The 25,300-nt window shown below is 37.5% G+C and overlaps 2 protein-coding genes across 4 annotated transcripts; both read right to left on the bottom strand.

Annotated features, from left to right (window-relative positions):
• Positions 1 to 11,426: 11,426 nt before the first annotated feature.
• On the bottom strand, positions 11,427 to 13,969 carry LOC136228883 (uncharacterized). 2 transcript variants are annotated; one of them, XM_066017372.1, is made up of 3 exons: positions 13,629 to 13,969; positions 13,480 to 13,534; positions 11,427 to 13,389 (listed from the first exon to the last, which is right to left on the bottom strand). In XM_066017372.1, the coding sequence occupies exon 3, from the start codon at positions 13,387 to 13,389 to the stop codon at positions 11,665 to 11,667; it is 1,725 nt and encodes a 574-aa protein (XP_065873444.1). In that variant the 5' UTR covers positions 13,480 to 13,534; positions 13,629 to 13,969; the 3' UTR covers positions 11,427 to 11,664. The 2 variants fall into 2 exon arrangements, with proteins under 2 accessions (XP_065873444.1, XP_065873445.1); XM_066017373.1 differs by lacking the exon at positions 13,480 to 13,534.
• Positions 13,970 to 14,810: 841 nt separating this feature from the next.
• On the bottom strand, positions 14,811 to 22,155 carry LOC136229495 (uncharacterized). 2 transcript variants are annotated; one of them, XM_066018331.1, is made up of 9 exons: positions 21,197 to 22,147; positions 19,012 to 19,218; positions 18,652 to 18,897; positions 17,635 to 17,701; positions 17,369 to 17,560; positions 17,132 to 17,223; positions 15,992 to 16,174; positions 15,777 to 15,913; positions 14,811 to 15,561 (listed from the first exon to the last, which is right to left on the bottom strand). In XM_066018331.1, exons 1-9 carry the CDS (start codon positions 21,686 to 21,688, stop codon positions 15,372 to 15,374), a joined length of 1,806 nt encoding a protein of 601 aa, XP_065874403.1. In that variant the 5' UTR covers positions 21,689 to 22,147; the 3' UTR covers positions 14,811 to 15,371. The 2 variants fall into 2 exon arrangements, 1 of the variants encoding a protein (XP_065874403.1); XR_010689139.1 differs by lacking the exon at positions 14,811 to 15,561 and having other exon boundaries at positions 17,128 to 17,223; positions 21,197 to 22,155.
• Positions 22,156 to 25,300: the final 3,145 nt, after the last annotated feature.

Below are 25,300 nucleotides of genomic sequence, written 5' to 3' on the forward strand. Positions count from 1 at the left end.
TAGGAGTGGGTTTGGATATATTAGCGGTGCATAAAGAACACGGAGACATGTTAGTGCATCCGATTATTTGACACGTGTTTTATGTGATTACTTCAAAATACTATGCACCGTCCATAATCGAATTACATGAGAATCACGTTCCCTTTGTATCAAGTATAGTTTCTCAAAAGAAATTAAGAGTTAAGGTCCATTAGTATGGGGCCACTTGTATTAATTACTGTGATGTGATTGTTATTTCAATACAATTAGTATTGTTATCGACTCGAGTTTTGACAATATTCGACTCCTTAAAACTTACAACATCAAAATTGCCACAAAACTCCATTTGTTTTACATCTTCCCTTTTTTATATAGAAATACTTTTATTAAATAATCGATTTATGAAATAATGAATAGAATTAAAGAGATTCACGAAGTTTTTTTTTTTTTTTGATAGCAAAATGTATTAATCAGCCATAAATGGGTAAAAATTCAACAAACAATCATTAATAAATCTTGGAATTACATCAAAGAAAAAGGGAATAGCATAAGAGCGGGAAGACCTAGTAAAGCTATGAGCCAAACCGTTAGCTAATCGCCGAACATAGCGGACCAAGAAACCGCGGTTTTGAGAGAGAATCCCTTGACATTGACAAATTATATCTCCAAACTCACTATTATCAAGTTCAGAAGACGATATCGCTTTGCAAACGTTCAATGCATCAGACTCGACCACCACATTATTAAATCCACAATTCACTAACCATTGTAAAGCTTGAAGAACAGTCGAAGCTTCACCTTCCTGAACCGATAGAACGCCAGACTCCGAATAGACCCGTGCTTTTATGAAACCCCCATCAACAGACCGTAGAACTGCTGCCACTCCAGTTCTTTGTTCAGCAGCGAAAAAACCAGCATCCACACAGCAGCTGAGTTGTCCAACCACCGGTCGGTGCCATTTCGTACAAAGCCTAGGAGAAAGAAGATTCGGGGACTGCTCTTTCTTCAAATTACGTGCCACTAACCAGTCACATAACACTCCAAGACCTTGAACCAGCACCTGATCCGCCGGAGTCACAACATTATTCCAAACCTTGTCATTTCTCGCACTCCACCAACGCCATAGCAACATCAAAAATTTCCCAGCAATCTCCTTAGGAAAAGAAGTTAGAAATGAGAAGAAAAAAGAGACAAAGCTTACGGTAACTCTCGCGACATCATCAATCAGATTTAGGAGCCCGGCCACCTGCCACACATCACGAACCTTAGGACAGGTAATGAATAGATGCCACGAGTCTTCATAGTCCATATCACATACAGCACAATGCGGCGGTACAGGAATCCCCCGGTCTATCAACCGTGCTCTAGTGGGAAGACAAGACCGAGCTAACCTCCAACCGAAATAACGAACCTTTGCCGGAACCTCCATTCTCCACAGTTTACGCCAATTTCCTTCCATCCACAGATGTTCCTTATTTTCAATCCTAGTAGTGGCAAGAGTATACGCTGACTTAACCGTATATAAACCATTCTTCGACTCATTCCAAATAATTGAGTCCGGAACAATTCCTTCGCATAGGAATTTTCAGAATAGCTTGAACATCTCTAGGCAAAAATAATTCAGTCAGAAGCTCCACATCCCACTCCACCGCATTTAGAATGAATAAATCACAGACTTTGAGATTTACTAAATCCGGAGACGGTTGAGTATGTAAATGCCTATCACCTTCCTCACGAAGCCAAGGATCTGACCAAACTCTAATAGAGTTTCCATCTCCAACTTTCCATCGATATCCTGCTTCAATGACAAGTTGAGAACTCCAAATACTCTTCCAAACATAACTGGGTGAGCTTCCAAGACGAGCGCTCATAAAATCCGCCTTTCGGTAGTATTTAGCTTTGAAAATTTTGCTGACAAGAGAATTTGGAGAGGTCATCAATTTCCACCCCTGTTTACCCAACATTGCCAAGTTAAAAGCAGTAAAATCGCGAAAGTTTAAACCTCCAAACAACTTAGGAATGCATAGCTTATCCCAAGCTAGCCAGTTCAATCCCCGGGTACCAGATTTATTATTACCCCACCAAAATGAATTTAGCATTCTTTGCAGCTCCTCAGTAGTCGTGATAGGCATTAGAAACACACTGAGAAAATATATAGGGATTGTTTGCCCCGCCACCCGAATCAACATAGCTCTGCCTGCTTTAGATAACGGCTTTCCTCTCCACTTCTGAAGCCGCTGCCACATCTTCTCCTTAAAATGAGCAAAAATAGCTTTCTTTTTACGACCTACTAACGACGGAAGCCCAAGATAGCGCCCAGTATCAATCGCACCATGAATTCCAGTGATATGGGAAACAGCCAATGAAAGATCCCCTGCCACATTATTACTACACATAATGCCAGACTTTGCAAGATTCACCGCCTGACCCGAAGCCCGCTCATACATCCCCAATATCCTTTGCACTTCTCTGCTCTCAGCTATAGTTTCCCTGAAAAATAAGAAAGCATCGTCTGCAAATAATAAATGAGTGACTGCAGGAGCCCCCTGACAAACCCGAGTCCCATGGATTCGACCTCCTCTCTCCGCATCTACCAGCAAGGCCAAGAGGCCCTCAACACAAAGTAAAAATAAGTAAGGCGAAAGCGGGTCTCCTTGGCGTAGACCCCTATGAGGAACAAAAGGGCCAACAATCTGATCATTTACCTTCACTGAATAACGAACCGAAGAGACACAGAGCATAATCAATTTTACCCACCGCTCAGAGAACCCCAATTTCAACATCAAAGCCGACAAATAATTCCAGTCAACCCGATCATAAGCCTTGCTAATATCAATTTTCATAGCAACATCACCAAATTTCTTATTCACATTGCATCTCATACTATGAATAGTCTCAAAAGCAATTAAAACATTATCATGTATGGAGCGCCCTTTGAGAAAAGGAGATTAGTTCTCGAAAATAACATCAGGGAGGACCAACTTCAATCTATTAGCAAGCACTTTGGACATTATTTTGTAAAGAACATTACAGAGAGCTATAGGACGAAGATCACGCATAGAAATAGGGTCATCACATTTAGGCACAAGAGCAATAATAGAATCATTAAGAGTTGGAGGGAAAGAACCTTGTTCGAGCCATTGGCAGCCAGCTACAAAAATATCTGACCCAAGAGTACTCCAAAATTTTTGATAGAAGCTCGGGTTAAAACCATCCGGACCAGGAGCTTTATCAGGGTGCATATCAAAGATAGCAGCACGAAACTCCTCCATCGTAAACGGGGCAGCCAGCAAACTATTATGCTCTTCAGTCACCTTCCGAGTAATCACATTCTCAACCTCAGAAAAATTTGAGTTACTAGCCGAGAACAACTTGTCAAAATAAATCCTCGCCTCCTGACACAGATCCCCTGGATCAATAGCCCAAGACCCGTCGTCTCTCTGCAGTTTAGTAATACGGTTCTTTCTCCTACGACCATTAGCAAAAGAATGAAAAAATTTTGTGTTATTATCGCCTTCCTAGAGCCATTGAACTTTAGCTCTTTGTCTCCAATGATCTTCCTCATTTAACAATAAAGTCACCATATTCTTCTGAACTTTCTCATATTCCTCCGCCGACTCCACCGAGCCCCCTCTCCGAAGCCTTTCAAGCTTTAAAGCACAAGCAGCGACTCTTTTCTAAAGTTGACCCTAATCTGTCTGCCCCACATCGTCAAACTACCAGCCAAAGAATTTAGCCACTCTGTCACCCTTAAATGCCCATCCTGCTCCCATTTATGATTTACAAGGTCAACCAGCCCCGGTTCTCTGAGCCACTTATTTTCAAACTGAAAGCGCTTAGCCGGCCGAGAAGAGATGGTATCTTCAGTTTGAAGAATAATTGGTGAGTGGTCAGACGAGGGCGCTATCGTATTGAAGGACACTCCATTCGGGAATTTCATTTGCCAATCCCTATTAACAAAAACCCGATCCAGCTTTTCTTGCACTTCATTAGGTTTACCGCGAAACCGAATCCAAGTAAAAGGGTATCCCTCTAACGGAAGTGCGAAAAGATCACAATCTGAAATAGTTTCCCGAAACCCCCTGAAACACCACTCCGGATGTTCATTAAGTCCCTTCTTATCCTCGTGAGAAAGGAGATCATTAAAATCACCAAGTATTGCCCACGGAAGCATTGAAGCCGTATCAATAGAGCGTAAAATTTGCCACGACTCCCTTCGACGGGATCGCTCCGGACACCCATAAAACCCCGTCAATCTCCAGTTTCCATTGATCGCATCCTTAATCTCAAGATCAATGTGGTTAAGAGAGAAAGAAAGTAGTGAACACCAGCTAGAGCATCTCCAGAAGACACAAATACCACCACTACGACCAACACAATCCACCGTATAACATGCTTCAAAGCCAAGATTAATACGTAAGAATTCAATACGAGAGCTACTAACCAGGGTCTCAAATAAAAACACAACATCAGGGCGATGAGCTCTAACAAGCTCACCCAAAATAGGAACTTCCTTGGCGCTCCCCAACCCACGGCAGTTCCAACTCAAGATTTTCATGATGCTTGGCAGGCCCCTTTTGCAGAGCCTGCCTGATTCCCGTTTTTTGGACCGGACGTCTTTGATGCTGCTTATTTTTTACTGATTTGTCCTAGAACAGAGTCTATTGTAGCTGAATGAAATTTCGGATCCACTTCCATATGTTTTGAATGGGTATCACTCCTCCTCCTCTTTCGTTCCTCTTGAACCTCAATTCCTTCCCCCGACTTTGCCGTATCAGCCCTTAAGTTCCTCTCAACTGCCTTCGAACCCAAATTAGTATCCAGGAACACTAAATTTTTGGGAATATACTTCACAATAGAACTCTGAGATGAAAAACTCCCTCCCTGCTCCCCTTTCCCCTCCTGATTCTATTCCACCAACCATCTTTCCCCCATCAAAGTGTTTGATCGTCTATTAGGAGCCCTAATTGCAGACGTCCAAGGACGAACAATCTTCTCAGGATCATTCGAGTCTAGAAAAATAGAGCAATGGCGATCAATATGCCCAATAATACCACAGATAAAGCATAGAGCAGGAAGTTTTTCATATTTAAATTCACAAATGATCCACTTTCTTCCCTTCTTCCTCAATTTGTAATCTTGTTTCAGCGGTTCACGGATGTCAACGCAGACCCTAATTCTCATATATGGTCTCTCAAAGGATTTTTTATTCTTCAGGTCATAGGACACAAATGATCCAATGGTATTTCCCAGTGCCTCTCCTACTTTTTCTACGAAAAAAATTTCCGGCAGATTATATACCTGGATCCAAAAGTTTACGTAATGGAGAACCACATCAGAAGGATCCTCGCCAGCTTTTATTGTCTGTAGTGCAAGCAAACTATTATCAAACGACCAAGGAGAATTTTCAATCACCCGTCTGAGATCATAGGGATGATAAAACCTGAACAGAATCAGATCCCCATCAAGTTCAGTCGACGTCATCTTCCTTCCCGGTCTCCAGATGCTGGACATTCTATTCTTCAGAATTCCGAAATTGTAAGCTCTATTGGTGATTAGGGTTCCCACAAGGCAACACACATTCTCGTCAATCGATCGAGAGACCTCTGTCTCGTCAAATTCCAAACCTCCCCCTACAATCTGCAAATTTTCAAGATGCTGTTCCATTACAAGATTGCAATCAGTACCAATTAAGTGAAAAGGAAATTGCAAACAGAACCAGACGAAATTGCAATCAGCCCCAATTTTGGATGAAAAAAATCTGCAAATTTTCAAGATACAGTTCCAATACCAGGTTGCGATCATGACCAAATTAGTGAAAAGAAAATTGCGATCAGAATCAAACGGAATTGCGACCAGAATCAAACGAAAATGCACTCAGCCCCAATTTAGGATGGAAAAAACGAAACCTTCAACAAGGAGAGAGAGCTCTCAAAAGGAGCAAAACTAACGCGTCGAGTTATTTCTTTTCTATTTTCAACTTACTGTACTAAATAAAATTTTGAGATTCACGAAGTTTATGAACTCAAGTTCATACAAAATTACATTGTTTCATTAATATTATAATCGAGTTTGTTCATAAATTTATTTATAAACTTATAACCAAGCTTGTTCATGAATCGCCAGCTGAGTGTTTTCGGATTCAAACTCTGCTCATTTATAAATCAAACCGAATATGGTTGAACTTTTATCCAACTGAATGTTATATGATATGCTCATGGATGGCTACAACTGTAATTAAAATCAAAGATGATGCGGGATTTCCAATGCAAAGCCAAGGCAAGGAGGGAAGAAGTCTCACACGGCGTATGCCACAGCCACACGTCTTGTGAGACTTGAGTTATAAGAGGATTGTGGAAAATTATTCCCACACAATGTGTCACCAAGGACACACGTCGTGTGGACTAGTTGTCAAGTCCCAGGATTGAAATCTTTAATTCACACGGTGTGTGCCTATTTCCACACGTCGTGTGAACGTGATAGGAAGGGCGTGTTGATGAAGCATTGGCGACCTGGACTGCTGAAGATTCAAGGCCACACGGCGTGTCACACACCCACACACTGTGTGGAGGTGACTTACTCGACAAGTTAGGCTAGGGGACAAGAGCTCCCAAAATTTTGTCATCCTCTTATTTACTGTTTATGCATTACCTTATTTATTGTCTTGACGTTCGAAGCAAGTGATTGGCTTTGAAGGTTCCTTTTTGAACTTACTATCACCATAGTCATGCCTGGTCTTGTCAGACCTTCTGAATGGCTTCTTTACATATTTATCATTTTTCCTAAATGACTACTTCATTTTGCGGTTGAACATAGTCATTTCTTCATCATCAGTGGATCTTTCGTCAGTAATGTCTGCCTTCAGAACTATCGACTTTTGCTTCTTATCCTCTGACTTCTCCTTTACTTCAAAGTTCTTCATGGAGATTTTGTGAGTCAGCAGAGATCCGATGAGGTCATCATATTTGTAGGTCATCAAGTTTTAGGCCTCCTTAATAGCTGTTTTCTTGGCTTGCCAACTCTTCGGAAGGCTTCTAAAGATCTTCTTGACTTTCTCCTCTTATGAGAAAGCTTTTCCCAACATTTTAAGCTCGTTGATGATATCGGTGAATCTTGCATTCATGTCAAATATGCCTTCACTATCCTTCATTTCAAATAGTTCATATAGTAATGTTCTGATTGATTTTTGACTCTTTTACTTTGCTGGTACCTTCATATGTTACTTCCAGCTTGTTCCATATCTCGTTTGTCGTCTCACAACTTGAGATCTTATTATATTCTGCAGCATCCAAAGTGCAGTGAAGCATGTTTATAACCGAAGCATTTCTTTGCAGCTTCTTGAGATCTTCGTTTGTCCATTTGTCCTTAGTCTTTAAGACTTTAGTCCCACCTAGTGTTTCAGTAGGTTCATAAGGGCATTTGATTATTGCTAACCATACGCTCATGCTCTGAGCTTGGATAAAAAAAATCATTCTATTCTTCCAGAATGTATAATTAGATCCAAAAAACAGAGGGGGTTTGGTAATAGATAGACCCTCCGGGAGAATTTTGGTGATCTCATAACCAGGGAGGAAACATGTGCTATTTGCAGCCATTAAGGGATCTTGAGCTTAAGATAGTTTTATCTTAGAGATAAAGCTTAGGTCGGATACCACTTGTTGGTCCCTTGTGAGGTTAGATTAGTTCTAAATGGGGGTGAATGGAACTATTGGTTAATTTTAACCTTTTATAATTTTTCACTTAACGTTCAATGGCTAGCATAGAGGCAAGCTTCGAAATCAGAGGCAAGTTCAGTTTACTGAGCTAATCAGTCCACTAAGCTTGATTCCCTTCTGATGAATGTGTTCAGTTTAGTAGAGCTTCTGACTGTTCTCAAGATTAATAGTTTAATTGGTGCACAATGCTCAGATCTTATGTGTGAGATAAATAATAAAGGCAAAGTTAAGAAATATGTTACTCAGCAGATTTATACTGGTTGGCCTCTCTTCTACTTCCAGTCCTCAGAATTCCTTCTTCTGAGTTTTATTTAATTCACTAAAGCACACTTTAAAGGGTAAAGTACAAATCTTTTTACAATGGACAAAGCTTCTGTAAAGTAAATTCCTTTACACTCACACTCAGCTATCTATCTCTCTAGTTATTCATTCATAATCGAAGCAAATAACAGAGCTTCTGATTTACAATAGAAAATTTGTTCTGATATAGAACTTAGTTGAACTACTCCCTCCATTGGATTTATACAAATATGAAATTGAATGTGTATTACAATTTTTTGCTCTAGTTTTTCACTTAAAGATTTTATCTCTTTTTTACATGAAGATCAATTATGAAAATGAACTCTAGGCTTGTATTTTATAGTGGAGCATTTGGAGAAGACCGTTAAAAATTCAAAAAAGACGTTGGAGGGAAAATCCTCTTCCGTCTTCTAAAATGCTTCTATCCACTACGCAAGTTTTATCCATAAGGGGAAAGTTATCATTGATGGAATCGGGCTTCTGTCGACCGTTGAGCTGTGTGTCAATGATCGTCTTCTGACTTCTAGCGTAGCAGACTTTCAGTCTGAAACTTTCCTTAAATTGATGATAGAGAGATACATTTGTATGACAGGATCTTTTGTCTTTTGTCAAATTGCTTCTTTTGGAGCGCTTGAGTTGACTTGCCTGTTAACGGGCTTTTGGTTCCGGATCTGGCTTCTGGGCCAGACTTAAGCCTTGGGCCTTTAATTCTTTTAAGGCCTTTTAAGTTGTCTTTGATTTATGTTTAAATTATAATCAACACTTAATAAACACGTTAGCATAAAAATAACTTAATTCAATTATGAAATTAAATATTTTAGGGATCTAATTCCTTAATAATTATTTTTGTCATAATCAAAAACTCTATGGAAATTGTGTTTCAATAGAAACCACGAATGACCACAAGGAATATGCCTTTCTCACTCACCTATAGGGCTGAAACCTTCTTCGTAATAGAGATTGAAGCATCCAACCCATTGCAACATTCTACTTCAAAATGGACAATAAAATCAACATGAGAAGCCAACTCAACCTCCTCGAAGAAAAAAGGGAAAGAGCTCGCGTGCGAATGGAGACATGCATACAGAACATCAAGTCAGCTCATGATAAAAAGGTCTAACCAAGATAATTCTTTTTTGGCGGCCTTGTACTTCGAAGCATCGCAATCTAGGAAAGGCAAATGAAAGATGGGAGAAATATTGGAATGCCCTTACCAAGTGGCCGAATGCGTAAACTTGCATACTTATAAGTTGAAAGAATTGAATGGCAAGCTATTCCTTCGAAACTGGAACTCAAACGCATTAAGAAAAGTCCACTAGTAAAGAACTCTTTTTCCAACGCTTCATGTTCTCTGAAGGACCTTTAATTGTAATTCTTATTTCAATTTCTTATCTTCCTGGATAGTCAAAAGCAAACCATAAAGGCTACACCATTGCTCTTAATATTAAATTAAAGGCCAGTCTTAATGCATTCTACAAGGATTTACATCACAGTCTCTAGTAGAAAAAACTCTAATATACACGCTCTTGAACAAATGACAATTTTCGATCCCTCTAAGGCAGAAGTATACGTCTATTTGATTAAAATAAAAATCACAGCACAACAGAACTAAGCAAAAATTGTGTCTCATAATCTAGGAGCCATTATAATTTCGAGTCTAAGGATTCACATATAAGTATTACCTGAGATACACTTATGACCCACGACCATGTAGTATTCTCATTAATGATCAATCTAGTGGTCCATAATTTTTACGAGTACATATGCCCTTGATTTACATCTTATGTCCATGATCGGTAAAACACCATCATCTCTCAAGGCACATATTAGTTTTTAGTTTATCATTGTTCCCACGATAATCGCAAACTAGGGATATTTAGAATGGTTTTTTTATATGCTCAAGATTTTACTTGTCTAACTCAGACATCTGACAAACATAAGTAAACACTTATTTTTTTGCCACTTTATTAAGTTGATTTCTACAATTAAACAACAAAATAGATTATTGGCTCTCATTAATGATAAAATGTTAAAAATAGTGTCTCGAGACTAGTGCATACACTAATAGTAGGTCCCTCTCGGAAGGTAAAGCTCTCACACAAATATTTTAATCACATCTGCATTTCCATCTCCAGGATTCGAACTCCCGTCTCCAGAATTCGAACTTAGTTGGATTTATCTATTTCCTTTAGTAATTATAAAAGGTAAGACAAACGGTAATTTTTTTACACTTAAAACTTTTTTATATATGTGACAAAATTTAATTTTTTTGAATTAGCATAAAAAAAACTTCAATAAAATAGAGACAATTGACTATTAAATATAGGCATAGGGGTGCCTTCTATGCTTACTTTGTTTTTGACAAAGTAAACCTTACTTTGTTTTTTCTACCATTGGATGAGCTTACTTTGTCAAAGTTCTTGACCATCCAATGGTGGAAAAAATAAAGTAAAGCTTACTTTGTCAAAAACAAAGTAAGCATAGCCTAACACTCATTTGAGTCCAGACTAAAATGTTAAAATCAATTAGGATCTTAACTATTAAAATTTTCAATTAAATTTCTAAACTAAACAATCATTAACTTCTCATCCTATCCTAAAATTAGAAGATGTGACTATTTGACATGAACCGTAATGATCTTTGTGTTGGCTTAAAATGAATTTGAGGAGGATGATCTGAAACTATTCAACCAAATCATTTTCGATCAGAACTCAATTGATGATTTTTACTTAGTTCAGTAATCTTGGTGATTTTGATAGTTTAAAGTTCTAATTGACTTTGAAGATCCTAGTCGTTTTTCCTTACAAATATTCGTTTTTCCTTACAAATATATTTAGACAAAAAGAACATCATTTACAAGTAATAATGTATAGATGTTATAATGTATACGTATAGATGTTATAGGTTCATAATTATGCATTTTGTTTCTCTCAAAAAAAAATTATCATAATAATTTTTAATTCCATACATCTTTTTGCCACTATAGAATATAGATTAGAAAAAAAATGCATAGATAAATTGTTATTATAATATTTTTAAATTATTTTAAATAGTAAAATTTGGCATTTCAAAATAAGATATTTAACTTTTTTTTTTTTGAGATATTATCAATTGGTTTTTCAAAATAAAATATTATGTTATGACTATATGTTTTTATATGTTTTAAAATTACATAAAATTTTACTATAACTAGGATATCCAAATATTGAAATAAAAATTACATTTATTTTAAGAAAAAATTATACATAACTTTTTGAATTGTAACTTTAAAAAAGTTTAATTTCATTCATAATTTCAAATTTTATAAACATCCTAATATTAGTGTTTTTTTATTTCTAATTCTCAAAAGAACAATTTAAAATTAAATTTCCATTATTCAAATACTTAATTTGATAAAATAAAATAAATTTATAATATTGTATATGCCCCGACAATGTGCGGGCATTCGACTAGTATATTATATAAATATAAAATAGAAATCTAATTCTCCAATCTTTTGTGGAGAAGATTACAAGATGGTCTATAGTTGATGTATTCACATTGTATATATATAGAAAACACAAATTAAATAGCAAGATTTTGAAAACATTTTATATTCACATTATACAAAACAAAAAGGAAAAGAATCAAAATCAAGTATATATGAATTGAATATTTGTTGTGTTGTTTTCTAAACTGCAGGCTCTGGAAAAGGTTCCTTCTTACTATGAGCATCTGAGGCAGCAGCCGGAGCTGATGTTGGCTCTTTCTTATGACCTTCAGTTGCTGCTGCTGCTGCCGCTGGTGTTTCTTTCTTCTGAATTTCACCTCCAATTGATAATTCTCTTCTATGAACTCCTACTTTTCTTCTTATAATTATATCTCCAAACCTCCTCAACAATGCTCTCTTCTTCTTTGAGTTTCTTTCAATTTCTGCTTCATCAATATGACCCCCAACTATTTGTTCTAATTCTTCAGGATTTAGACCTGTCTCGCTTTCGTCTGCGAACGAGGCCTTTCGTGAATGATGATGATGGTGTTGATGATGATGATTATTTGGTGCTGCTAATGGTGAATCAGTTGTTTCATCAAATATTGATCCTTTGAAAAGATCAGCATTTTCTTCATCCTCCTCTTCCTCGCTTTCATTCGGTTTTTCGTGAAGTTTATGGTCTTGTTCATGTGTGTCTTTGTGTTTAGGATATGTGATTAAATCCTTGAGATTGAGACTAAATGCATTGCTCAATTTCCTTTGTTTGATGTGTTCTTTATCAGTCTTCTTTTCGTGTTCTTCTTCTTCCGATTTGAGTCCTGTTGATTCTGAAAGTAATCTCTTTAATTCTTTGATGTGTTCGGTGGCGTTAACTTCGTTTATTCGAAGATTTTCGTTCTCTCGGGTGATGAAAATCAATGCATCATCTTTCTCAGCTAAGACATCTTTGAGCTGTGAATTTTCTGAACGAGCAATTCCTGCTGCCTCTTTGGCTACATTAGCTTCATTCAATGCTTGTTTAAGTATATCCCTCAGCTTCTGATTCTCTTGTTTGGCGGTCTTGTTCATGTTCTCCGCAACTGTAAGTGCTTCAAGGAGTTTAGTATTCTCTTCTACTGCACCAATCTTTTCATCCTCAGCTCTCTTAATGCAATCAACCAACCCTGTTTCTTTCCCATGCCACGCCTCAAGTGTCTCCTCCGCCTCCAATCTTAATCGATCCGCGATGTTCCGGTGCAGATCAGCTTCTTTTTTTGCTTCTTCTATGATGATTTTGTTCTTTTCGTCGAGCGCCTTCAATGCCGCTTTCAATTCTTCCGATTCCTTCTTGAAACGTTGAAGCTGACCGTGGGCTAAAACAAGTTTCTCTTTGGCGTGATTTGCTTCTGTTGCTACTTCTTTCAATGCTAATGCTAAATCATCCATTGCCTTCTTGTTGTTCTCTTCGGCTACAATTGCCATCTTCAACTCATTCTTAAGAGACTCTATTTCTCTTACAAGAGGGGATATTTCGGGCTCTGAATCTGTGATTTTCTCCATTTCTGTCTCGAGTTGTTGGATTCGGTGTTTGCTTTTAGCTAATTCCGCTTCGAGTTTCTGTAGATGCACATCTTTTTGTGCGAATTCAAACTCGATGTCCTTGACCTTGACGAGTTCGTTTTTTAAAGATTTGATGGCAAGTTCTTTGATGGTGAGTTCTTCGTTAGATTTAGAAAGTGATTGAACAACTGAATTGAGCTCTAAAAAAACATCAGCAACTTTACCACTGGACATTGATTGAGTAAGCCTAGCATTTGCCTCTTCTGCTTCTTTCTTCATCTCTTTAAGCTCATTGCGTAATCCATCTCTTTCTCCTTGTGTTCTTGCCAATTGTTCCTTTGTGCTGCTAAGATCTCCCTCCATTTGTCCACGCTGTTGTTGCATCTGCTTAAAATTCATTATTCAAATCATAAGATTGATATGCTAATAATAAAATCCTCCAACCATAATCAAAACAACACATTCCTTCCCTACCTTCTCAATTATTTTGTAGCTTTTGCTGTGATTTAGATATAACCAATCAAAAATTCTGAAATTAAAACACAAACAAATGAAATCACCGAATTAAAGATTAAACAGGAAATTATTGATTCAACTATGAAAAAAAATAGATAAGAACTCACCAGTTATAATTCTTTGGAAAACCAGAAGCATCGTAGATGAGATGAGATGAGAGAAAATTGATGCAGGAAACTTGAAAGGAAACAAGGAAAGAAAATTTTTGAAATAAATTAGGGGTATATGGCAGTTGATTTATTCGGAAAAATCATTATGTGGATTTCAAATTTCTAGATGGAGAAAAGAGAGAGAAAATGGGGTTGGAGAGAACGAAGTTGGCGGGTTTTCCACAAAATACAAACCTGAAGCTTTTAAATGATTCGTGTGAGAAATAGTTAGTTAATTTCCGATTGTGTTTTGTATGGAATAATTGCCGTTTAGGAAATAATAATGTGTAATTAATTGACGATGAAATCAACTATCTTCTACTTGTCTAATATAGTAGTACAATCTAAATAAAAATTCCTATTTCTTATTTTGACCATCTTTGATGGTTGATTTTGGCAAGTTGACATGGTCGGTTATCAATGGAGAAACTTCTAACTTCCAATATCATTATTACATTTCTCTCCTTTTTCTTTATTTTTATTTTGGCTATCCAAATGACCTGTGACTTCACCCCCATAAGATGAGGCTCTCCTTTTCTTTCTGCAACTAATCCGCTTTCAACAACAATTATTTATTTATTTATTTGTCTCTCTTACCAACTTCTACAACTACTATCCTAAGTTTATACCTGGGGACAAATAATACAATACAAATTATTCAACCGTGCTTTTGATTATTTATTCAACTAACCTTCTGAAAATATCAAATTAATACTATGCGATCAACTAAAAAGATTACAATTTAAATCCTGAACTTGCACATGCTTAAAATTAAGTTAAATCAAAATAAATAAATACATAGATAGGATTTAATCAAATTGGATTTGGGATTAAATTGTCCATCAAGCATTTTTCACTTTAATTAAGCTATTTTTATCTTATTATGTAATGTTTGAAGTCCTAAGCCTATTATGACCGTTCTATTTTCGTTGTTACGGACAGTGTCCTTTTTTCTCTTCAGGTTGGTTTATTTCTCTTGTTTTGCAATTATAACGATAGATAAAAAGAATCTATGATTGTCTTACCTTTTTTCTGAAATTCCTTTGTTGTCATCCTGGGTATGTTGGCGTTTAGAGTTAGAATGATGACCGAAGTTAGTATTTTAGTCATTCAATAGAATATCCAGCAAAAAGAGTGAAATTAGGTAAAGAAAACAAAACAGAGTTTGCCATTTAATCAATTACAGCTATTTGAAGGGATTCCCCCAATCTCTCAATACGGATTTACATCTGCCTCTTATACAGCCTCCTCAAATATATATTAAATAATTTTCACTATAAAAGGACAAGTACCACTTTGACTACCTTTACAAAGGTACAGAAGGACTAGAACTGCTTCAAAAAGATATCTAATAAAAAAAAAGCATAAAACAAAATTAGATTATACACCAATCAGCACCTAGAGAACTAAAGACCTATACTTCCACACCCTGCAAATCATCAAACATCCAGAACAGCAAACAGTCTAAGATTTCAGCATACACACTGTGAATCCTATACACGGTTAAATACACAGAAGCAACCATGCTTGATGAGGTAATTTCCATATTATACCAGTTTCAGCTTCATCATCTGTCATCTTTAGGTAAGTGCCTCAAAGCTGACGGGTCCAATTCAGGGAATTAATTTTCTCATCCCATGAATGGAACCCGAAGCATACAATTTTCTCTCTCTAATCCATTTCGACATGCCATGATGCTATTTATAGGTCATTAAAGTGGAAATAATGAGCAACTTTCAGGTGACTTGCCAGTTGGACCACAGCAGAATGAACAACCTCAGCACTTGGAGATAGAGAACTAGGAAGATCGGGGAGGCAAACAGGCAAGTACTGCTCTCTGTCTTCTGTAAGGCTACAGAAGACAGATAAAACAACCCGGCAGAATATGAATCTGGAGACACATACAATAAAAAAATATATCAGCTGGTTTAACTTAAGTCTAACTATAACTAAAACTGGTAAATATTGTTGTCATACCCATTTCCCTAATTTTCTCAGGTAGAGTAAACTAGACCACCACTGGCTCATAACTATGTTGCCACATGTACTTTCAACCCTTAATTCCTACTCCCCTCCCCCAATACTTAGAGACAAAGAAATAGATACCTTAAAATAATGCGTCGCAGAAATGGATCAGATAAAACTTGTGCCCAAACTAGATCCAGGTTTTTAGATGTACAGAGAATCACCTCCCACTTGGAGAAGGCATTTGAGAGTATATCCTCCGCCTCATTATACATATCCTAAAAGCATAGTACGCTTAGAAAAGAAGGGAAAACACAATTATCATGTAATTGTAGAATACCATGCAATCAACTTACTGTATCAACCTCCGGAGATGTGAGGCCAACCAGATGGCAAAATGCCTGTAGAGGAGCAGTCAAGAACAATGTAAATTGACTTCCATTTTGAATTGAATCAAACCGGCGTAAGCTCCTAAATGATGGCTTTAAAGGTGACAGTAGCAAGGCAGCTGGCTCTCCCCTTTCTGCCCCATGCAAGACCTGTAAATCATACAAAATTCATATATGAACTGACAGGCAGAGAAAAGTCTCTTTTTTAATGAATAACAAACAAAAACCTAGAAGAGCTTAAAGATGAATACAGGGAAGACACCATTAAGCAACTAAAAGGCTTTTCAAGATTTGTCATCATATGTTGCTTTTCCGGGGAAATGTAGATAGAGTTGGATCAAAATACATTATACAATGAGGTGAGTTTTCTCCTCAACTTGGAAAATAAATAAACTAAAACAAGGACATTCCTGCAACCTCAATTTGTGGATTATGCCGCAATGCTATTCTTAGATAAGGTTATTCAAGGTTAAGAGACCAGTTGCCTCAGAAAAGAAAATGGAGGACCCTTCTAAAAAATACATATCAATTTTCTCCAAATTGAGGTAAAAGTTATCACTTAGATCGGGACGATTGGAGAAATTCTATAATATTCGCAGTGTACGTGCTCCTTAATAAAACAAAGGGTTCAAGGGTTGCTGCTAGGGGTTTTTAGGGTATAATGAAAAAAATATTATACTACTTTTATAACTAAGGGAGAACATACTCCAGGAGTACTATAGAAACTCTCGGAAGATTGTGCTCTTTCCACCTCAAACATCATCTGCTGATAGATCAATGTTGCTTCCAATTTCATTTATGATTACACATGGCACTATCTATGTGCATCACCAAGTAACAGATGTACACTACTCTCTTCTCATCAATATTAAGCATTTCATCTTCAGAAATTATGTACAGTAGTTTGCAAGTCTACTGGGACATAGCATGCAGCCAACGCTTTAGACATCCAAGGTAAAGTACGGAAAAATAATCAAGACATTACAAATAGTTGTGATAATTCAATATCAATAGACAAGGCAAAGAATTTTCCTTTACCAGCTACAAAATGCAGCAGAATAAAATAAAATCGTCCACAAAGACATGCATAAGTTATGACAAACCTGCCTTGAATGCATGGCTGCTGTCACTGTCTATAATAATGAAAAGTGGTCTCCGGGTAAAAGGGATTATATCAGCTGGACATATGGTATTTGAACCTGAAAATTGAAAGGCAACATCAAATAACTATGCAAGAATAATAAAGTAGTGCCAGCGCCCTTGTAACACTGCATCAATTGAGCTAGAAGTAAGACTTGCAATGATCATTGGCGGAGAGAAGAAAAAATGTACACAGCCACTCACCACTAGTTCCCCTGGGACCTAACCATAGATAAGTGTCGTGATAGTTAACTGATTCTAGCTTGCCATTACTATGAGTATTAGTCGCAGAACTATTCTTTTCACTTGATATCCCCGCAACCACCGTGTTTTTGGAAGACTTCTTTGATTCTCCAGAGCTGTCTGTTTGAGAAACATTACCTTGACCACCTTTACCTGTACAGGAGATTCAATGAGGGAATATAGATATGATTGGTTGAATTCTAGCAGAAAGATGGAGGCAAAATAACCTGAAGCTGATAAGTATATTAGCATTAAGCTTTCTGGGGGGAGCTCCTCACAAATTGTAGCCACAACCTGTCCACAGGTTATGTACATTAATGATAGAAATCAGAAAATAACACAGTAGATAATATAACAGAATAGAAGGCAAAGAACAGGTAATGGTTCTGTATATTGATGAATGTAATCTCACTGTATTCTTGGAAAGAAAAACAAATTAAAACAGATAAAAGAAAGAATGCACCAACTGCAACTTCCAGGGAATGATCCCTCTCTCACTAGGAACCAAATTACTATAATGATTCTTCCTACCTTCCTCTCACACACCACCGTACCTCTTATAACTAACCACAGCCCTATTCTCTAGAGTCCTAACTGAATTTTCCACCTCATGCATTCACGGCTGGCTTCTTCGTTCTCATAGAATAAACCTGGAGTATTCTTGGGCTTTTGAGAACATAGGCTAAGACCTGGGTATTAACATGGGCTAAGACTTGGGTATTAACATTGGGCTGTTCTCTATCAATTAACTTCGATGATTCATGATTGTAATCCAACAAAAAAAGGCATCAAAAGTAAAATTAAATCGTGTATGTAACTTGCAATAAGGTATAGCTAATTGAACTGCCAATATATGTAACTTGCACTAAGGTATAGCTAATTGAACTGCCTAGTATTGGCCAACGGAGAAACAATCAGGAACAGATTACCATTTACATTTACTGTTCATGGAACTGCTCCTTGCATGAACCATAACCAAATCATTACTAAGGTGACTTGCATAGGATATTAAACCGACAATTATGCATTGGCAAAAAGAAATGAATGTTTGCTGTACAAAAAGGCAAAAATCACGCACATTACCATAAAAGATTACAATATCATATTAGGCATGATTAGTAAGAAATCTGGATACTAGCAGCCTAAATATGAGCTTACTTCAGTACAGAAACAGATGTACTAGTGTAACTATCCCATTTAATGCAAGGTAAGTTAAGCAGAAATAATCGTGTAAGAATACTAACCGCGAGTAAATGGGTCACAGAAGGACGATAAAGAACAGCTTTTCTAGGATTTGGTGGCAGATTTGGATCAGTCAAATCTGCAGCCAAGTTCATATCTATTAGTCCAGAAGCTCCAGAATGATCAATCGTAGAGCCATTCTCATAAGCTTCAACCGGACGCTTTTTCTGGTAGAAAGACCCGCTTGGGTCCCATTCTAAACATTGCAACATTCTGTATGTGTCCAAAGTAAGTTCTGCAAATTTCACCTGGAAATCGCAAATTATGTAATGGATAAAGACTTTTATTATTATTAATGGTTCCTAATTCTTGAACTCCAACAGATACATGTACAAACTGTACCAGCACTGAAAACTATTTACCTCATTCCGGTGATAGCTTGTCAAAACTGCATCTTTAAATTTTAGGACCTTCCTGGCATGGAAACGGGCCACATATGGACGAGAAGTTGGGTAAGAATCAAACAGAATGGAATACCGCAATGGCCTTACATTGGCGAAGGCAGTATCAACTTCCATGAAGTGGACTATTTCTTGGGCCACTAGCTTCCACTCTTTGAAGTTGGTTTCCTGAAAACAATATACCAGTAATCATGACAATAAGTAAAATAGAGTACATAAAAAGTTCTTTCAGGAGGAAAAAGATACAACGGCATTAATCTTAACAATTAAGACAAACATAAGAAATGCCTCCAAATTTATACACATCAACATTCCTAATGATGAGGGGTTTAAGCTGTGAATCCCCAATTTCCGGTGAATGAAAAAAGGCAAGGAATTTTGAATTACATTCAAAACCAGTCATGGTTGCTAGTGTTTTGCTAATGAGGCCATTAAGCTTCAGCATTGGCCTTTCAGTTTTAAGTGCCATTGAATGTATTTGTTGCTAGCTCAGGTATCAAGTTTTCGTCAAAAATACATATCTATTTGAACCTGTAAAGAAACCAATCAAACTAGAACACCATACTTTCATAGTGTGACCAGTTTTAGAGTTCTATCCTTGTTAACAATAAGACTTCATTAAGAAATATAAGTTTTAGATACATCAAAACCAATAAATGACTTAATCATGGAGACATCTAAATCTCACATGTGTTTAAACTCCAACGCTCTTCAAAAATTGGGTTAGCTCAACCACAGTTGAAGCTCCTCTCTTCATATAACAAACTGAAAACCCCGAGAATTGATCAGCTGTAGAAATTGAATTCCTATGATATTGTAAACCAGGATTGTCTTATCAGCTCTATGAATAGAATTTGCAGGTCTGATTGTCAGTATCCAGTCAAATCTCAGGAGCTCCCACCTTTCCTCAAAAAGGTTATATTCAAACAAATGTCCAGTATCAACAATCTCTTGTAAATAATAAGATGGAATGACAAATTGACTTGAACCTAATAAATAAGTGAACTTGTATGAACTGCAATAGGTTTGGTTTAAGTAGGTGAACTTGTATGGGGGTCAAGTACCTACAATTTAGGTGATACTAGGTTTGGTTTCAAATTGATCATAGGTTATTGTCGTTCTGATCATTTTTCCCATCAATAGGCTCATAAAGGTTTAACTCAAAGTTGAGGATGGCAAACAATTCTTTAGCAACTACAAAGATCACAATGCACACTATTTATATTGCCTATTTTCAGTAACCTTTAGTTTAAGTCAAACAACTTTTGTCCTTCCTTCAAAACTCAAAATTTTATGAATGGGCCACCGAACTTACTAGGAAAATATACATATGAACTACACATAATAACTGAAATCTTAAAACAAATGCAGATAGCATTCAGCTAAGTTCCATTTCTAAACTGCAGGTGCCGAAATACCTTATGCTTGGATAAATGATAGGAAAACATAACATTGTATCACCACCATCCTACAACTTATGCCCTTTACTTTCATACAACTCAAAATGACTGGACCTTCTTAGTCTTCATTCTTGGAAAAGCTAAACTAATACTAATTAAAAAAAAGGCAAAAACACGCCACTTAGTTTCTTATCAAGTGCTCCATGAGTTTCTTAGGGAGCAAAACTAAGATAGTTGTCCACTCCAGACGAGTGAGCAAGAGGTTCACCAGAAGTTTCAAACGATTCTCTCAGAAATAAAGCGCCAAAAAGTCTAACAGAATTTTCTTCACAACATGTTACACTCAATCCCACCCATAAACACCAATTATCCCAACAAGTGCGTCCAATTTCACAAATTCCAAACCCGACCTGAAATCTTGCCTTCAAAGAAGAATTAATTCTAACCGAAGGAGCTTTTACCATCTCCCATTCAACAAATTCCCTTGTTTCATATGTAGTCTCACTCAGAACCACTAGCCAGAACAATTAACTACAGCATAAATCTACAAGAAACTTCAACGTTAAAGCATACAAGTTTCTCTTCTCTTTTTTTCTTCAATTCAAAGCGAAAAGAAAGGAATGAACAATCAATAAACCACTGAAGCAAAGCAAGACCTAAACGACAAAGAATTCCAACAAAAAAAAATACTAAAATAAACTTAATACAGTATCAACAAGCTGAAAAAAAAAATTAATTAACCATACCCGGAAATTGGACTTGCTGTCATCAACGATAGCTTTAAACCTGTCAACAAGCAATTGAACCATCTCTGTCCGGTTCAAAATTAAAGAAACGAGCAAAAACCGCGCGTAAAACCTCAGCTCCTTAAATCTCACTCCGATATCCTTAGCTTTAACTCCTTCAAAGTACCTCCGGTGCAAAATCGCTTCATAGAAGACATAAGCTTCGACCAAGAACCTCAACTCACTGGACCTCATATACTGGTTAAAGTAAAGCTGACCGATCCGGCTAGCGATCTCACCTATTTCCCAGCGGTTAAGGCCAGACTCCACCAGCTTGGACCTATTCTCTTGCTGGTACTTCCAAAGCCGCATATAGGCCTTGAAGACCTTCTGGAAGTAATGATTATGTGCTCGTCCGTAGGCAGGAAGGTCACGGATCCGAGCAAACTTCCGGTCGGCGCCTTCGACCAGAGCACGGAAGGTCTGCGAAACGACGTCGCTCTGGGCGGCCATAAAGGAAACGGACGGAAGGCGTCAGTGCGGGAAGTTGTTGGTGGTTGACATGGAAAATCGTGCAGAAATCGGGAGAAAGAGAAAGAGAGAGTAGACTTGTGCTTGAATGTGTGTGTGAGCTGTTGTCAGCGGGATATGTAGTTTTGCTTTTGGGGTTTAAATGAAACAAATAAAATATTACTACTACTACTAAAGCAAAGTGTGTTGCTTTTTGTTGGAATTGGATTATTAATTTATTAATTTCAGTGAGTTCACTGAATTACAGTGGCGGCGAGTAGAGAGAGAAAAAAGGAAAAAGCAAAAAAGAGAAGAGGAATAGGGAAGAAGAGGGGGTGGTGGACAAAAATGAAGTGATACCGGAGAGAGAAAAGAAGGCTGCCATGCCACAGCGAAGCCAGTATTGGGTGTTTTTGCAGTAGAATAGTAATCGTCTCCATCTTTGATTTTTGACCCTCCGATGGAAATTGCTTTTGACAGATGGGGATCCAATATAGCCGATTTTCAATGATTTGCTCATATGCCGGATAATCATAATCCCACTTTTCCGGTTTCAACTTTTTCAATTTTGTTATTTTCCTTCGTAATTTATTTAGGAAAAATTATAAAAAATACTTAATTTGTCATCAATTGGTAGGTGTGTAAACACCACCCCGCCTCACAAGCGGGAACGGAACGGGTGCAGAGATAAATATTCCCGCTCCGTAGGATCTCTATACTCGTCTCCGATGTGCCCACACGGGGATCCTCATGGATTCCCGATTAATTTTCCATTTAACAATTTTGTAAAATTTTATTTATATATTTTTTTTTGTATTTCTTTTTAAAGTTATTAAATTAAGTGAATTTTATTATTTTTTCGATCAGTCAACTCAAATTTAATTTTATTATTCATCGTGATATTATGTCAAATGCCAAAAAGATTAAGAAAAAATAGAATAAAAGTTTTATATATATATTTAAAAAAATATAAATTCCACTCATAACCACTATATTTTGTTTGTATTTACGATATTGCTACTGAATTTTAAAATATAACATAAAAATCATTAAATTTTACATTAAATGACATTGGCCATTATTACTGTTGACCATGTATTATGACTTTTGACTCCTCCTTTCAACTTATAATGGAGATATAGAGATTTCTAGGCTTCCCTCCGGTTTTGGACTCCTCCAGCGCTAGGATCAGTCCCTGCAAATGCTCTGATGCTCAAGTGAGTTTGATATTAGAGGAGATAGAAAGAGAATAATTGATCAGACCTCTTCCTGTAGGGGGGCTTGTTTATATATATATATATATATATATGCAATGTAGTGTGGCCGGATTTGGGTCGGACTGCTTACATGGTCATTGGGCCTACTAGGTTGTGATGGTAGGTTTGGCCCATATACCTCATCAATTAGTCCCCCGCCTCCGAGTTGTGCATTCCAAACCATTTTATGTGAGGTTTGTGGGCGATGTGTAAGCTGGGGTGATTTTGCAAAGTGCTCGGACTATCGTTGATGGAGGTTTTTGTTTATACGATCGGCGGAGGACAAACTATTTGCCAAAGTGAGTTGGTGAGGAGCTTCAAAGGGTGGAGCCCAGATGTCCGAAAATTTAAAAGGTTTCTCCTCTGTTTTTCATGCGTAATCATGATCTAACAAACATTTATGGGCTATTGACGGCTTGGCAGCAGTATGATTTACACGTATTGGTTCTTTGGCCGTCATGCCTTTGGAGCGGTTTGGTCTTCCAACTTTTCCCTATAAACAATGTTATTTTTCGAGTTTGAAGGAAAAATTTTGCAAAAAAAAAAAATTGCTTCCTCTGTTTAGAGACTTCCTTCCTTTGCTAGCGGAGTTCGATTTGTTACTAGCTTCAGTTATGATGGTCGTGTGAGAAGAGTGTGAGTGTTAGAGGTCAGTGCTTTTTTGCGCCTGTCTTTAAATTTTAAGAAGTGATTTTTTTTTGCTTTTCATTGGGGGGGAAGAGATATATGATATGTAATCGAGTATGTCTAGTAAGTCAAAATGCTCTGAGATGGTAAGTCTTATCGAGGTGCAGCTACGAGATTCTACGTTGATAGACACGGTCCGTGTGCAGTAAAGGAAACAAAAGACGATTGAGGTGGGGGGGTGGGGAGGAGAGTGCTCTGTCTGTGAAGAAACTGCGTGTTCGCCAGACGCTTATGGTGAGACACAAGCCTTTAGTTGCTCGTCCAGCCGCTAGTGTTAGGTCGGGCATCTTTGAGGTGACTGTGAAAGTTCTTATTAAGCTTTTGAGGAACGGGCTGACTCTTGTAGATTTTTTTGAGCAAATGCGTAAAAAAGTGTGGCCGCACGGGGCTGGGGTGTACAGATCTATCGGTGCGCATTATGATCTGGTAGGTCGATGTAAAGCACCTAGATGTAAACATCTAGAGAAGGCATGGTCGATCATCGACTGTAAGGATTTAGGCAGGATATCTTCCGCTTATCGAATAGAGTTACCATATGAGGCACTACCTGAGGAGGTGAGAGGAAATGATCATATGGGGATGGGTGAGATGATAGTCTATGAGGAGCAATATTAGGTGGGGATGAGACTTCTGCTTGATATCTACCCTGGCTAGATACAACCTAATGGCTAGTGAATGATGTTTGGCTTATATTCTTTGTATCGGGAGACTAGGCTTGTATTCCACATATTTTTTAGACCGTTGAAGGGCTCGAGGTTGCAGCATGTGATCTTTAGTCATTCCAGGTTCAATATTATTAAGGGTTTGACTGACAAACACCTAGAGTGGAGGCACCACTTCTTCAAGGTGTCTTTGAAGGATTGTTAGTTCCCTCATCGGGTGGAATGGAAAGTGGACCCATGGATTCCGAGAATTGGTTGGTGGAAAGGGTGATGACGCCGAAAGAGAAGAAGTTGGTGAATTATCTCGAGGCACTCCCTTCGGAGTCAAAGCAAGACATAGAACGGCTTATTAAAAATTTCATGGTGTGCGAATGGCATATATGGAACCGGTGGTGGTTGGCACACCTGGTCGGATGGATGGCCTAAATGTTGCAGAAGTGGATGGAGGCCCAAGAGTTTTTTATCGGGGATATGGCTGAATTGGAGTCCATTACTATGGAGGTGGCTATCCACTGTAAGTTTTGTTAGTTCCCTCAAGATGAAGACCCAGTTCAAAGTACACGTAGCGTGTGTGGGAATACTGGGCATACTAGGTTGAATTGTCATCGTCCACTACCGAATACAACACAACCTCTGAGTATAATAGCAAGTTCTCTAAGATCTAAGACATGAAACTGTAATCTTTCATTATTTGAAGTTTCATTTTTATTATTTGAATTTATATATTGAACAATGATACTCACTATGTGTGCTTAATTGTATGTGTGCCTAATTGTATATTTCAATATGTGTGCTTAAGTTTAGTCCTTATCAATTTGTAGTATATAAGTGGGCTTCGCAGTTCAAATAACCACCTCGCTGTTGTAGTGACTGCGAAATCAACATATTAATTTCACAGTTGAATAAACTGTGTAACAGACACACAAACTGCAAAAACATTCATTTCACAATTCAAATAATACATCTACAGTTGATGAAACTATGAGGTATAATATGTTGAAACCCAATTT

This window comes from Euphorbia lathyris, chromosome 5, assembly GCF_963576675.1.
Source record: "Euphorbia lathyris chromosome 5, ddEupLath1.1, whole genome shotgun sequence".
Taxonomy (NCBI): Eukaryota; Viridiplantae; Streptophyta; class Magnoliopsida; order Malpighiales; family Euphorbiaceae; genus Euphorbia; species Euphorbia lathyris.

Coding starts and splice junctions, on each gene's coding strand:
- LOC136228883 (XM_066017373.1), bottom strand. CDS start 13,389: ATGCAACAACAGCGTGGACAAATGGAGGGAGATCTTAGCAGCACAAAG.
- LOC136229495 (XM_066018331.1), bottom strand. CDS start 21,688: ATGGCCGCCCAGAGCGACGTCGTTTCGCAGACCTTCCGTGCTCTGGTC. Junction 17,702..18,651: donor CTGTGACCCATTTACTCGCG/GTTAGTATTCTT, acceptor ACCTGTGGACAG/GTTGTGGCTACAATTTGTGA. Junction 15,914..15,991: donor CATCTCCGGAGGTTGATACA/GTAAGTTGATTG, acceptor CTATGCTTTTAG/GATATGTATAATGAGGCGGA.